The following is a 16,526-nucleotide window of genomic DNA, read 5'->3' as shown; positions in this document are numbered from 1 at the left end:
CTGGCTACGTGTGCAGGGAGCCGGCACTGGCAGCCTGAGAGCGGCGTACGCTAGTAACCAAGGTAAATATCGGGTAACCAAGCAAAGGGCTTTGCTTGGTTACCCGATATTTACCTTGGTTACAGCTTACCGCAGACTGCCAGATGCCGGCTCCTGCTCCCTGCACATTCAGATCGCTGCTCTCTTGCTGTCAAACACAGCGATGTGTGCTTCACAGCGGGAGAGCAACGTCCAAAAAATGAACCAGCACTGTGTGTAATGAGCAGCGATTTCACAGCAGGGGCCAGATCGCTGCTCAGTGTCACACACAGCGAGATCGCTAATGAGGTCACTGCTGCGTCACAAAAACCGTGACTCAGCAGCGATCTCGCTATGTGAGAAGTACCCCTTACACCAATAACTTTCAGGTATCTGAAAGTTTTCTCTAATTTTAATCATTGTTCTTTTTTATCTATCTCATTTACATTTTTATTATCTGCTTTTGAATAAATTACATTTATGAAATAAGCTTAAAATACCGTTTCCTAATGTTATGAATCTGATATAATCACATAGGACAACACAATGGCCGCAACATTTAGGAAATTGTGTGTTATTCTCTAATTTTGAACTCTACTGTATATATTTTGGCTTGCTATATGTATATATTGTGCCTGTAGCAGCGACAGGAGCCATTGAGTAAAACTGTTACTGTTCTGGCCGATTTACAAATAAAGCATTGTAACTAAATGAATCTGGTCAGGGGAGCTGTGAACATTTCTCCTCATCATTTCATGCAAAATCATATAATTAGAGTTATTAAGTGAAACAATTGAAGATCCCGGCTCGGAGCTCATAGAAAGATATCAGTAATTGCCACAATGTTCTTGGAGTCGTTTATTGATACAAATATTGAATTATTTAGCGTCAGAGTATATTTAGCTTATTGAGCTTGGGTGCAGATTAACATTGTACAATACTCTGACGTTATCCATTGTTATGGCAGGGCTATCATAATCCCATGCTGCTGGAAGAAAAAAGAATTACAAGGTTGTGGACGCATAGTGCGTTTTTGATGTGTTTTTTCATGCAGATTTGGTGCAGATTGTGGCATGCCTATCCTTATACCAACAAGGTCAATGAGAATTTTGAAGTGCTTATTTTTTCCTTGCAGATATGGTGCAGAAAATAATCTGTCAATCGTTGGTGCATTTTTGCCTGCGTTTTTTAGTTTTTCTACCCATTGACTTCATTAAGAAAAACGCACCAAAAATACATAAAAAATGCATTACATTTTTGGTGGCCCTAGTCTGAGGGCTCCTAGACTGGCCCTCAGACTAGGGGGACTCTAGCTATCCCTTATCTCATAGTTACCTCTGAAGGTGAGGATGCGTGAGTCGCCACCCTGACCCTGCTCCTGAATAACTCTGATTTTATACCCCCTTCTCTCTACCCCACAGGAGGGCCAAGACAGGTGTGTGATAACAAAAACACAGACAAACAGTGAAAGCCAAAACTTTATCTCACAGTACACTCACACAAAGGTATAAGACAATGAGGGGTAAGGAGGAAATAAGAGCTGGGAGGAAACAACAAGACGACGAGAGAATTCCACAACAACTTCAAGCACAATGCAATACAGGACTGGGACACGACAGCACACAGACCAACACAGTGATAAACTATAGTCAGCATGGGAAGACAGATTCCACCATCTTAAAACAGGCGAGGAGTAACTGTAATAAGTTTCCAACAACATGTGATCCCAGAGGTAACCAGCAAGCTAGCAGAAATTAACTCTTGCTAGCCTGACCATTAATGTGCACACAGCTGGTCGACGCCCGAGCCTGTGAGAAACCATAATGTGAAGTGTCAGAATCTAAAATGTGAACAGCGCCTGATGCCGCCATGACACTCGGTGAATTTTCAGCAAAACTCCATGTGACATTCTGTCATAGCAAAACTATTGAACTGTAAAGGGTCTTGAAAAAGGGTATTTATCTGTTATTGTCCACCAGTGATGCAATCATAACACTGCATAAAGGTAAAATAATAATAATAAGAATAAGAATAAGAATAAGAATTAATAAATTATAAAAATAATAAACTAAAATACCTTAGAGTTTAAAGAAGGCATAAAGGTTGAAGAAACCAAATTCCATAATAAATTATAAATAAATAAATAATACATTAAAAAAATAAAATAAATCTACTCGGAGATCTCTTAAATCCTCACTACATCCTAAGTGCATTTTCATCAGTATCGAAGATCAATATCACACACAAGATAGCTGAATCAAGAGGAGTTCACATAATCTCTCATCGGACATTGCATTATACCTGCACTTGCACACCTGAAAAGGAAGCACTTGTACGTGTGCAATTGTTTCACAATGACCCGCCAGCCGTCTCTAATGTGTAAATTAAACAAAAAGCAGTCAGTCATATGTGAAACATTTAAAGCATCGGCAATCACATGATCATCTGTGTCAGAATTAATGCACATAATGCATCCTCACAATGTTCAATGAAGCTGAAAAGAGTATAAAACGCTTTGTGGGATAAGCAGTCGGAATCATCAGCAGAAAAGATCTGAAAGTTGCTTTGGTGAGAACATCATTGTGTCCATCCTCAGACGTACACTTCACGGTAAGTCCTCTCTGTTACTACACCATATCGTGGACCAGATTAAAACAAACCGCATGTTAAAATATAGCGTCTGTATTATTAATACAATATTACCAATACATCTTTTATTTTTTAGTTTATAGATTTTTTTTCTTGTATTTTTCTTTAATTTTACTCATTTTACTCATTTTATTATATATGAGATTACTTTTGTCTTATTTTGATCATGTCACATTTTTTTTCCTAAACATTTTACCCTATTAATAAGATTGTAAAACATATTACTGTAGATAGAAAATAAAAATCCTATTTTATATTTAATTATTTTCAATATTTATACATTTTAGGGGATCTGGGGAATTTTTTTCTTTATTACTCCTGATTAAACAAAATATATTCTTACTTCAAAGAAGACTAGACAGTGTATTCAGATTCACATAAAGTTAACATGGAAAATAAAAGAGCAACATAAATAGTAAAGTTAAATATTTTCATTTTTCAAGCTTATTGCATTTTGCCAATATGTATGTATGTACCGTATGTATGTACATAGATGCATTTATTATTTATTTTAATTAAATAATAATTAGTAGTTATGTAATGTATGTGTATATAACTATATATGTGTAAATAAATATATATATATATATATATATATATATATATATATATATATATATATATGTATATGTGTTTGTGTGTGTGTGTAAAGTATATAAAATATATTTACAATATACACACACACACACACACACGTATTGTATTTTGTCAATATGTATGTATGTACATATATGCATTTATCATTTATTTTAATTAAATAATAGTTATTAGTTATGTAATGTGTGTCTATAACCATATATGTGTAATATATATATATATATACATATATATATAAATATGTGTGTGTGTGTGTGTGTAACGTATGTAAAATATACTTACTATACACACACACATGCATATATATATATATATATATATATATATATGTATATATATAGCTATGTACATACATATATATTATTTATATTCATGTTGTTTATATTCATAATATAGATGTATGTAAAGCTATATACATAGCTATATAAATGTACATAATATATCTGATATATCTGTGTATATAACTATATATACATAATATACACATAATATATGTAATATATTCATATATATATATAAATATATATATATATATATATATATATATATATATATATATATATATATATTTATTTATATATACATATACTTATATATATATATATATAATATTTATATATATATATAAACTGTGTATATATATATATATATATACTGTATATATATATAAATAAATAAATATATATATATATATGTAAATTTAGACCTAAACTGTATTTTTGCATTCAGTCTACATCCTAAAAAACGGGGGCATTACTAATCCCAATTAATCACTTATTGCATTATAAACTGGTGTGACTCTGAGGGCCGTGGACAGTCCTAGAACTCATACCCCTCTTCACGATCACAATGTTATGTCAAATAAAGTAATATATAAGAAAGAAATATTTTCCCAAGTAAAAGATACATTTGAAAAAAATAACATTTTAATTCACATTTTTTCCAGAAAATCATGAAAAGCATTTTCTATATGTTGGGGCTTCTTTGCATGCTACTACAAGGAAGTTTCCAAAATCCAACCCAGGAAACAGAAGACAAATCCAGGTATGTTCTTAGAGTTTACCAGAGAATATCCTCTTAGTTATTTGCTAAATATCCAATCTTTGAAGGTATATAGCATATATATTATCTGACTATCAACCTTTTTATTTCGTATATTCTATATTTTTTCAGATAAATGATTTTCCAAGAAATCAAATGTTGAAATAAATCTTAGTTTAGACATTCATAACTGGGTCGCTCATAGTTTTCAACAATTTCCTGTTGTTGTTTCTGAACTACTTTATGAAGTGTGAAATGCAGACAATATTTTTCCATTAGATGATAAAATTATTAACAAGCCTTAACTTTCCTTAAAGGGGTTATCTGGGGAAAATAAGTTATTACTTATTCACAATGTAATCGGTTGGGGTTTGCAACAATCAGCAGAACGGGGCACTTTTATCCCGGTTGGAGCATCAAGTTGGCCACTTCCCCATTCATTCCCCTTAGGACTGTTGACCTCTATACTCAGCTTTTTCCGGTAGCCCCTTAGGGAATGAAGAGAGCGGCGCTTGGCAAATTACTTGCCTTTCCAATTTAACACAGATAAAAGTGCCCCGTCAGGGATCTAAATTTCTTGTTCTGCCTATGTAGGGCCCACTGGATGGACCCCACCACTAATCAATAATTTATACACCACCCTCTACATACAAGATAAATTGCCTTCACCAGACAACCCCTTTCAGCTTTATCTTAGAATATTTGGTTTATTTTCTATATCTTTTATCTATTTGATATATATACTCCATGGCTTCCCAACTGGCCAGTCATTGACCTTCCAGTCCCACCTGAAGAAATATCAAACCAGGACTGATAACATTAAAGGCCCTTCTTAGATATAAAACAAAATAAAGCCACCTCTACGAGATATGCATCCATTAACAGAATGATTGATTGTTGCTACTTTATCAAAGATATCCTCCACAATAATATTGCTTCTTCCGATTTGGCATAAATCAAGCGGGAGAGACTTTGGTCAATTTAGTTTTGTGATTATCGGGAGTCTTAGAAGTCAGACCGACATTCATTATGTTCTGACGTATCCTAATAATAACATTATACTCCTCTAATGAACAATTTTTTGGTGAAAAGGGCAAAACCTGATCCCAATCAATCAGTTGTCCGGTCAACATCTGAAGGGACCCTTAGGTAGAAAATCCCAAAGATCAGACCCCCCCATGATAATTATGTTATGGCATGATATTATAAGATGGAAGGTAATTTTGTAAAAGTTATCCCAATATAAGCGATGTAAACTGGAATTTTAGTTTTATCTTAGTAAATAACCGAAGGCTTAGTCAAGAAAAAAAAAAGTCTTGCCGGTCAGATAATCCGTTAAATAGAAAAAACATGTGTGGTATGCCTGTCCTATTGAATGTTCTGTACAGAACAAGTCATAGAAACCACATGTTCTTCACCCCTTGAAGACTTTGCATTTCTGAGAATTATGATGTACGTTGTGATGATGGAATCATTACAGAACATAAGGGATAACTGGGAAAGTTATATCTGTATAATATAAGTCTATAAAGTATAATGTTGAAATATTAAAATGATAAAATTAATAATAATATAATAAAAAATAATCCAATTATTATTATTATTATTATTATTATTATTAATAATAATATAAGAAATAAAAACAATAATATAAGAAATAATAATATTATAACAATACTATAAGAAATATGAATAATAATAATAATAATAATAATAATAATAATAATAATAATAATAATAATATAAGAAATAATAATAATAATAATAGCTCCATAAGAAATAATAATAGTATAAATAATAATAATAATAATAATAATAATAAAAAGCAATACAAAAACTTTACATCACTTGATGTTTTTCTTTCTGTCCTATAAAATAGTTTTAGGATGAATTCACATATATCAAAAAGTTCTCAATTTTTATATACTTGTAAAGAAAAAATCCTAGCCAAAAATATACAGTAGACCCATATGTAGGGTTCACGCAGTACCACCTAAATGAACGAAGCATTCAATATTATTCAGACAATTAAAAAAAACAAGCACTTTCATTTTTAGGTAAATATGGCACAACTGATCCCAATGAGATCACTTGTGCCATCATTTTCCCTTCAACTTTTGTAAAAAAAAAAGTTATAAGCGAACTGGGATGTGAACTAGACCATTAAAAGAAATCAACCATAAAAAAAATTAATTGATGGGTAAAACAGTGTCTAAAACAGCTCCAAGTAACTTTTTGATTTTAAAAGGAGAGATCAAGCACTTGGTTCCACAAATGTATCGAGAACCCCGGTCAAGGAATGGCACTCTATATTTTTGACTTTGTATATGAAAACCCACCTAGGTGTCTAATATTACATACAGGTGTAGAAAATCAGAGCTATATATCCCCTCAGGGCTTTTTTTCGTAGCAACCTATATCACAAATTAAAAAATTGTATACGCAGATCAGTCAAAGCCGCAAGGACTGAAGCACTAGATGATTCAGATCACCACAATGAAGTTAAACGTCACTCACAAGGCACATTTACTAGTGATTACAGCAAGTACCTAGACTCCAGGCGGGCTCAAGACTTTGTCCAGTGGTTAATGAACTCAAAAAGAAGCGGGTAAGAAATCTAGAGACAACAGAGTGTACCTTTTGTTTCAGATAATCCAAGTACAGGTCCCTCTAAGTCCGTACCCTTGAGTGAACTTTGTTTGTTTTGACCACTCTACGTCAGTCCTGTTTGTCCACTCAACCTCACCATCAATGTCCAGAAATCCCACTTGTGTCTCCTTGTTTGATTTTTTTTGTGGTGTGTGTCCAATGTGATATTACACTGGAGATGGAATGGTGAGTTTTTCAATGGGTTCTGCCAGCATTTGATCTATTGGATCCTATGAAATGGTAATCTTGACGATTTAGGTGGTCTCCAAGTCTCAGTGATGAACTTTTATCCATACACTGCTCTTTTGGCCTCAGAAGAAGCTAATTAGAACATTTGACAGTGCATTGTATCATACGTAAGTACACCCTAAGCTAGAAATTGTGCCTATGACATTATATGTATATATATATATATATATATATATTAATATTAAATTTATTGTGGTTTTTGATGCAAGTACAGGTGAAGCACATTAAAACATGGACTTGACCATTGGGGCTCGCAAGATAAATTCCCTATCAGTGTGTCTTGAGAGTGTGGGAGGAAATCGGAGAACTTGGAGGAAACCCACGCAAACATGGATAGAGCATACAAACTACTTGCAGATGTTATCCTTGGTAGAATTGAACCCTGGACCGCACGGCTGCAAGACAGCAGTGCTGACCACTGAGCCACCAGGTTAACCACTGAGCCACAGTGCTAAACACTAAGACACTGTGCTAACCACTGAGCCACCTTGCTAACCACTTAGCCACAGTACTAGCCACTGAGCTACCATGCTAACCACTGAGCCATCATGCTAACCTTTGAGCCACAGTGTTAAACACTGAGCCATTGTGCTAATCACTGAACCAACCTGCTAACCACTATGCCACAGTACTAATCATGAAGATACTGTGCTAACCACTGAGCCACCATGCTAACCACTGAGCCACCATGCTAACCACTGAGCCACTGTGCTAACCCCTGAGTCATTGTGCTAACCACAGAGCCATCATGCTAGCCACTGAGCCACCATGCTAACCACTGAGCCACCATGCTATTCACTGAACCACCGTGCTGCCAAGATTCTATATTTCACGTTTGAACATTCCAAATTCTTGCTCAGTTATTACTACAAGTAAATCCTTAATCAGTGCAATTACCGTCTCATATGACTGGTTAAGAAGGTGGTTAATATTTGTGAGATGTGTAAAGTTCATAAAAGTTGTCATAATTCACTTAGGATGAAGAATGTAATAACCATTCTTTTTAATTATACCTGACAGCAATAAACAGAACAGGTATTGTGTGGCGTTTACCACATCAACCATATCCAATACTGTCTCACAAAATAATATATGTTAATAAAGGAGTTGTCTAAGTTTAGAAGGGGCTTTTTTCCAATACCGCTGAGTCCAGTAATCATCCGTTAGAATGAGCCCATTGACAAAAAAGTTCTGCAAACACAACTTATTTGTCTGTTTTGAAAGTATTGATTTTTGCAGGATCCGTTTTTTAACATTGGAGTCTATGGAAAATTGATCCGTTAATGGATCACTATTTATCTTCCATTTAGATGGATCCAGTAAGCAAAAAACAGATTCTTTACAAATGCAAGAAAAACGAATGGCTAACAGCAATCCGTTAATGGATCCGTTTTCCACAGACTCCCATTTTAAATAAAACGGATCCGACACAAGTCAATATTTTCAAAACGGACAAAAAAGTTGTGTTTGCATTTTAAATAGGTTAGAAAAATCTGAACAGGTTTAGGATCTAAATCAAGGGTTAAGGGACCCCCACCAAAGACTGGAAGGGTTTCATTCCGATACTGGTTGATAATACTACATCTATACAAACCTGAAAGGACTGGACTTGGGTAGATGCAGTAAAACTGGTCTGGGCCCACTCTCACAAGGGACCGCATAAAAGTCATATGGTCTGCATCGAGGCTATGTATTCCCTCCATCTAGAACAAAACTCTCAATATTATATGTGTTAATCATTTTTGTTATGGGTAGAGATGATAAGAATCGATTTGCACGTTAGTAATCTGTGGTCACCGGATGGGAGTCCTACAAACCACCTCTTCACTGATGGCATCCAAGCCAGTCTTTGGTTTCTTAGCCTGGTCAGTTTTGTGGCATGATGCATATGTGACATTGTGCTAGGCCACCTAATTGAATAAAGAGCCTCAGATGTCCACGGGTAGGAGGCAATTCACAGGTCTACCGATTAACGGCCAAAGATTACTTACGTTGCCGCTAGACAGGACCTTGTCAATCAATTCACACCATTTCTAGTTATGGGTACAACCTTAATTTGTCAACTTGTTTTTGTAGAGGACTATCAAGACGCAACGTCCAGTATGAAAGGCACGCAGAAGGATCCTATACCAATGACGTTACCCAATTTTTGGAAGAAAAAGCAGCCAAAGAATTCATTGATTGGTTGATAAAAGGAAAACCAAAGAAACAGTAAGAATAATTCTCTACATCCATTACTCATTAGTATTGGGTTCAATACCATTTTCCATATTGGCTTCCATTTCCACTACCAGGCAACCACTAATAACCCATATAAATAGTTTATCATATCATCAGTCTTTATTTTTATTTATTTTTTACACTTTTCATATCGTCTGAATCCTAAAATACAAGTTTCCTTTTGTTATGACATTAGTTTATTCTTCACTTTGAGAGCATTTACTCCAAATTCTAAATATGAATTCGAAACATTCCCAATTCTGCAAATCAGAGTGTGGAAAGACACATATCTTTTTTAAGAGTTAATATACTTATGGGAGATTCGGGAAACTTTGGCAGGGAGAAACCTTCTTAGTTTTATGACTGTTGAAATTGTGTTTTAGGGTTTTTATTATCCTAAGACAAAAAATAGTGACCAAAAACCTTCTTCGCAACGTATTTTATATATCTATTAAAAAAAATTAAATTTTGCAATCATTTTCCAATCTAAAAGGCCTTTTTCATTGTCTAGGAGACTCTCAAGGCACGCAGAGGGAACATTCACTAGTGATATGTCCAGCTTTTTGGAAGAAAAAGCAGCCAAAGAATTTGTTGATTGGTTAATTAAAGGAAGACCAAAGAGAAAGTAAGAATTTTTTTATTGTTTAACTTAAATGCAGAATATTTTGGATATCAATAAGTTTACTAATGTTATTTTGCAAATTCATCTTTGCTAATAAGAAAAACATATAAAAGCATAATTTTAAAAAATCCAAATTTTGGCAGACCGTACCCCGAAATATCAAGGCCAAGTGTAACTTATTTGATAGATATAGTAAAAGTCTAGTCTACTGAATAGTCACTTCCAATAGCTATGTTGAAAACAGAATCTAAAAAATAAATCTTGAAAATATAGTAATAAACACCGCAAAAAAATTAAAGAATAAATCTTAAGTTCCAGCGCACTCTACACATTTACGTATTTACAGCTAAGAAACTTGTATTTTAATTCAGTTACTTTTTTAAATTCTAAGAATGATTTATGTTTCACGGTATTTGGCCATTTGGCTTGTAACTGCCTTTGAAAAGCATATTTTTGACATGTTTATTCCTCTTTTAAGTTTCGCAGAGGTTTCTGATGCAGATGACATGGACAGAAGACACGCTGATGGCAGTTTTACCAGCGATTTCAACAAAGCCCTCGATATTAAGGCTGCCCAAGAATTTTTGGATTGGATCATCAACACCCCAGTTAAAGAAAGGTAATCCATCTAGATATATATATATATATATATATATATATATATATATATATATATATATATATATAGCGCTATCTATTGTTCTGCTGATTTTCAAGCCGGCAGAAAAGAGAACGTGGCCCTGGAGGTGCCACACCACCTCTCTTGCCAGATAACACAGGACGTCCAAGGGTTTTCTACTATGGTAGTGTTTCCCAAGTCCAGTCTTCGATAGTCACCAACAGTGAATTTTTTCAGGATTTCCATAGCATTGAGGTGTTGGAATCATCCCCTGTGCAGGTAATTAAATTATCACCTGTGCAATGCTAAGGATCTCTTGAAAACATGCACTGTTGGTGGCTCTTGAGGACTGGAGTTGTGGAACACTGCACTAGAGCATACAATACCAGGACCAATTTCTCTCCTCCACGCTACATATGTTGCTTTTTGGGAATGCACTCATCAAAGAGACTTTTTCTGGGGATTAACATCCCAGACAGTGTGTGTATCCTTATATACAGTGTCTTCTGTCTGTTGAATGACTCTTCTTGGCCTGACGAAAACCAAGAATGTTGCTCTCTTCTATGCTACTGTCACCAATGGTGTGATATTTGGATATGAGAAGCAACTAATGAAACCACTTAAGTAGACTTGTGCAAATTGGTGGGTGGGGTCCTCCAAATAGTTTTGCTATATAAATCAATTTTGGAGCACAGTGATCCACTCCAGAGGAACAAAAAATAAAAAAATCAGCTATGGTGTGGCACCCACATCTCTCCAATACACTGGAAAAAGACAAAAACATGTGTGGCCACCTGTCTTTTTGGTCTTGATTTTCTGCCCCTCTGACCACCTTGATATGTAGTACTGAAGTAAGGGCACCCCCATTCTCATGATAGGAGCGGGAGGATGGGTGCAGATCAAATATTCATGACTTATTTTCAAACACCCCTTTCTTTTCACATATCATTCCTGATTTACCTACCAGTGCCCAACCTTTAAGGACACGTTAAATTGGACTGTCTCAAGATAACTTGGCTGCTTGGTGGCTACTTTTACTTACCTCAATCTCCAAATAAAAATATGCAATTTTTCATTTTTAACAAGAGAAACATGAATGGATTATATGGAAATGGCATCTAGTTACACAGAATGTTCTCTACCGGTACTGTGTATAGAACTGGTGCCTTGTTATGTGGTAAAGTGGCCTTTGAACCTTCTTAACCACTAGTACTTTGTTGCGGTTGGGCCTTTGCACTCCCCAACAGCTCTACCACTTCATACTTTTTGCTACAGCTTGTAGATATAGACTATTCAGCTATTATTCCTAGTAGTATTATAATAATCACTTTAGTGATAAGCTCAATGCTCCTTGTAAGATCTTTAAACCTAGCACGGTGCAAAGTCAGCTTTAAAGAACAAGAATATTACCATAATAACAAGGGAGTGTGTTGTACAATCTCTGTTCTTATGAATCATATGATTGTAATAATGCAAGAATCAAGAAGAATGTCAAATCCTGATGGCTTTCTCTGGCAATCCCATCGACAATGAATGGAGTGGTGGTTGTCCATATGGCTCTCTGCTCCATTTATGAAAGGGTTGGTTACCGAAATCCAGAACAATGTTCTTTGGATCACTGGGGATGCCAAGTGTCCAACCCCCAGTGATTAGCAAAGTATTCCTATCCTGTGGAGAGGTGATAACTTACAACTTGTGATGGGCCCATATACTGTTCTTGTACAGATCCCCTTTTCTGTCTGTGTCTGCCACTGAAGAATTTGTTGAATTACCTCTATGACTTTCCATGGAATTTTGGGCTCTGACTCATAAGCGGGCTTTACACACTGTGACATCACTAGCAATTGCTAGCGATGTCGAGCGCGTTAGCACCCGCCCTCGTTGTACGGCCGATATGTGGTGATCGCTGCCGTAGCGAACATTATCGCTACGGCAGTGTCACACGCACATACCTGCTCTGCAACGTCGCTGTGACCGGCGAACCGCCTCCTTTCTAAGGGGGCGGTTCGTTTGTGTCACAGCGACGTCACAGCAGCGTCACTGAACCGCCACCCAATAGAAAAGGAAGGGCGGAGATGAACGACCGGAACATGCCGCCCACCTTCTTCCTTCCGGTGGACGGAGGTAAGGTGATGGTTGTCGCTCCTGCGGTGTCACACACAGCGATGTGTGCTGTCGCAGAAGCGACGAGCCACATCGCTACTGAGCAGAAACGATATTTTGTTTTAGCACGACCACTCCATGACCACCGATTTTTCCCTTTTTTGCGATCGTTTACGATCGCTCAGAGGAGTCACACGCTGCGATCTCGCTAATGAGGCCGGATGTGCGTCACAACCACCGTGACCCCGACGATATCTCCTTAGCGATATCGCAGCATGTAAAGCCCCCTATAGAACTTTATCTCCCAACTGCTATAAATATGTGTTAATAAATCAACCGGTCTTGAATTTTGGACCTATTCACAGTAATATAATATTGAAGGCAGGACACGCCATGATGCAGTGATGTCCTGTAATTCTATCAAACTTTTTTTGTCTACTATCAAAGCACCTCTCCAGCACTTTCTTTTTTTACCACTGGAGTGGTGCTTTTAATCTAAAGTCCCTGCCCAAGATCATATACTCAACCTGCGGTGTTTTCACCTTTTTTTGGTACTGTTCCGGTCTGACGGCACAATCTTGGGGCTGCAACTTCTGACTGGCACAAGTGCCCAATACAAGTCTATGAGAGCCAAAGTGAGGCTCTTATAGACTTGTATTGAAGAATAATCTCTGGCGCTCTCCATGACACACTGGAGTGATCCGGCAGGTCACAAATTGCCTGAGACCTATGGGAATGGCACAGATAAAAGGTGAAAATGTCAGAGGGTGAGTATAAAGGCCCTGTCACACACACAGATAAATCTGTGGTAGATCTGTGGTAGATCTGTGGTAGGTCTGTGGTAGATCTGTGGTAGATCTGTGGTAGATCTGTGGTAGATCTGTGGTAGATCTGTGGTAGATCTGTGGTAGATCTGTGGTAGATCTGTGGTTGCAGTGAAGTTGTGGACAATCAGTGCCAGGTTTGTGGCTGTGTACAAATGGAACAATATGTCCATGATTTCACTGCAACCACAGATCTGCTAAAGATTTATCTCTGTGTGTGACAGGGCCTTAAGACTGGGGCAGGGGCCTTAGATTAAAATCAACATGCCAACACTGAAAAAAAAACCCAAACAATTCTGGAGCTGTGCTTTAAGGGCGCTCCTCTAAGATTAAGTCATTAAGTGTTTCCTACTATCAGTAATGAAGCACTGAGATTATATTGTACTCACATATCTATAATTTCTGACTGATCATAGTTTTTTGCTTGAATGGAAGGTAACATGGGATTATTCTGTAAAGATGTAGATTACTGAAATAAATTAAAGGATTATTCTCTATGTTCTTTCTGGGCATATAGATACCATGGAAGGGATTCCCAGCTAAGAATGTCTCTATGAGCGTGAATGGAGATTTGATGCATACAGCGAACGATCAACATTTGTTTTGGGGGGTTCAATCCATCATTTTTTTTTCATGGCTAACTAATTTATGGCCAGATGCAGGTGGCCACCGGATTGTTGAAACACCCTATGAGATCCTGTCCTGTGAACCCTAACTGTATGTGTTAATTATGTCTACATGGGGCATTCACCGTATTTTTCATTTTATAAGATGCACTGGATTATAAGATGCACCCCAAATTTAGAGAGGGAAAATAGGAAAAAATAATTTTCAATGTTAAAATGAGGGTCTGTTTTATATTCCTAGTGTGACTTAATCCTAATGCTCACCAGGGGGAGCGACGGTGGTGGAGCGGCTCAGCAAGTTCACAGGAGGCAGGGTAGGCGATGTTGCGCACTCAGAGGAGGGGGTGTTGTGGCTCAGGAGGGTTGGCAAGACTGCAAGCTTGGGGGTATAGCGGCAGGCGCCATTGAATCTCCCAGATATGGCTTACCGGGGCGACGGTGGTGGAACGGGGTCATAGAAGGCAGGGTCACAGGACGTGTTTGGGGGTGCCCCAGCGGGTGCCATTGATCTGCGGGCGAGTGGGCTGTGGGGGTGACATAGGACAGGGTGTCTTGGCTGCAGGTGCATTGAGCTGACTACAGGCTCCATTGAATGGCCTGCAGTTGACGAGATGGACTTCAAGAAAATGGCCGCGCAACTAGTACTCTGTGGCCATTTTCTTGAAGTTCATAGTGTTAACCGCTGGCAATTCAATAGAGCTGGCAGTCAGCTCAATGCACCCACCGCTGAGACACCCCATCCTGTGACACGATCGCAGCCCACCCACCTGCAGATCAGTGGCGCCTGCTGCGACACCCCCGAAAGCATCTCCTGTAATCCCACTCCACACCGCCGCCCTGGTAAGCCATATCCAATCCAGAAAAAACGGTATTTTGGAAATTTAGGAAATTGGTGAATATTACCGAATTTTACACAATTTACATATATGACTTTTCTGTATTTTTAATTAAGGGATTTACTGGACGAACAATAAGAAAACCGAAGATCTTCAACAAGGAACCACCCGGCTGTCACTTGAAAATGATGAATTTGTGTTGTGTATAAATTCAAGCAGGTGTATCATAAAGCCATACAGTATAGCTTTGCATGCAAAGTAAAAAGAAATTTACAATAGTGTTTTTCTTGTTGGGGAATGACACTTAGAGCTGATTCTACTAAAACACACATCAACCATAACAGGTTTAACGCTTTCGGTGACGGTTGGACTAGTATTGCACTTAGCACACATGCTTTGGCTGTCCTTCCAGAACTACGAGGGCTTAAATCCAAAAGTGCCATTTTCTCGCCCAATTATTTAAAGAAAAAAAATGAAAAAAAAAAGAAAAAAAATATGGTTCTGAAAAATATAACTAGTTTAAAGAAAAAGATATAACTTATTTTTCTATGAAGATAAACTGTACATAGAATTGACTCCAATCATGTCACAAAAGTGTTACCCTGTGTGAAATGTTTATTACAGGAGGGGTAAGCTTTGAAAAAAAATTAACTAGCAGCCTTAAATAAAGTTTTTCAAGCGTCATTTTTTATTGTTGATGAATTTGTTAACTTATCTGGAACTAAAGCAGTCATCACCATGACAGATCACTAAAGCCTTATGCAAAAAGTAGTGTAACCCTCAGCAGACCTGCTGCAAAAATGAAATCTGTCCATTATGTACTGCAGCTGTTAAGGTTGAAAAATGACAGATCAATCAAGTCCAACCTATAATTTTAAATCTCTGAACCTACGTCCAATACCTATGACATTAAAATTGAAAAGTATTAATCATCACAAATGTAGTTGCCCTGATGGTATAGTCTTTCCCGAGATGGTGGAGATAACTCAGGTATACAGACATACCAGTTCAACAACTTTATTGAGTCAACAGCATAATTGAATAGCTGTAGACAACACTTTTCCGACCCTTGCTACACTTTACTGACTCTTGCACTGTTACTTTCTAAATTCTGATGGCAATCTCTTCAGCAGCACCTCCATCTCTTGTGGGTTACTTTTTTAGTTACAGTGTCAGAGTCTCTTATTTTTAGGCATCTGTATCCTACCTTTCTCTGGTGTGACACTCTTGCGTACACACAGGAATCAAAATGTAAACTTTCTCTGGTGTGGCCACACACTTTATAACGGTTAATCTTTTCAAAGTCAGGAATAAGTGTCTATGATATTCTCTCTCTGCTGGGGCAAATTCCTTGCTTTTATGAAGGATGACAACTGAAACACTTTATTGACACTTTACAGTTACTTTCTGTTATGTTTGGAGTGGGAGATGTCTGATTACACTGTGTGACAGTTGCAATCAGACCTACGGATG

At 37.1% G+C, this 16,526-nt stretch overlaps 1 protein-coding gene across 4 annotated transcripts; it reads left to right on the top strand.

Moving 5' to 3' along the window:
* The first annotated feature begins 2,566 nt into the window (after positions 1-2,566).
* Positions 2,567-15,731, top strand: GCG (glucagon). Of its 4 annotated transcripts, XM_075318836.1 has the most exons (7): positions 2,567-2,628; positions 4,211-4,308; positions 6,752-6,913; positions 9,280-9,414; positions 9,935-10,048; positions 10,524-10,664; positions 15,170-15,731. In XM_075318836.1, the coding sequence occupies exons 2-7, from the start codon at positions 4,217-4,219 to the stop codon at positions 15,189-15,191; spliced, it is 666 nt and encodes a 221-aa protein (XP_075174951.1). In that variant the 5' UTR covers positions 2,567-2,628; positions 4,211-4,216; the 3' UTR covers positions 15,192-15,731. The 4 variants fall into 4 exon arrangements, with proteins under 4 accessions (XP_075174951.1, XP_075174955.1, XP_075174954.1 ...); XM_075318840.1 differs by lacking the exon at positions 6,752-6,913; XM_075318839.1 differs by lacking the exon at positions 9,935-10,048.
* Positions 15,732-16,526: the final 795 nt, after the last annotated feature.

Source organism: Anomaloglossus baeobatrachus, chromosome 7 (assembly GCF_048569485.1).
Source record: "Anomaloglossus baeobatrachus isolate aAnoBae1 chromosome 7, aAnoBae1.hap1, whole genome shotgun sequence".
NCBI lineage: Eukaryota > Metazoa > Chordata > Amphibia > Anura > Aromobatidae > Anomaloglossus > Anomaloglossus baeobatrachus.
The sequence above is the reverse complement of the archived record's forward strand: the minus strand, read 5'-3'. Positions and strand labels throughout refer to the sequence as shown.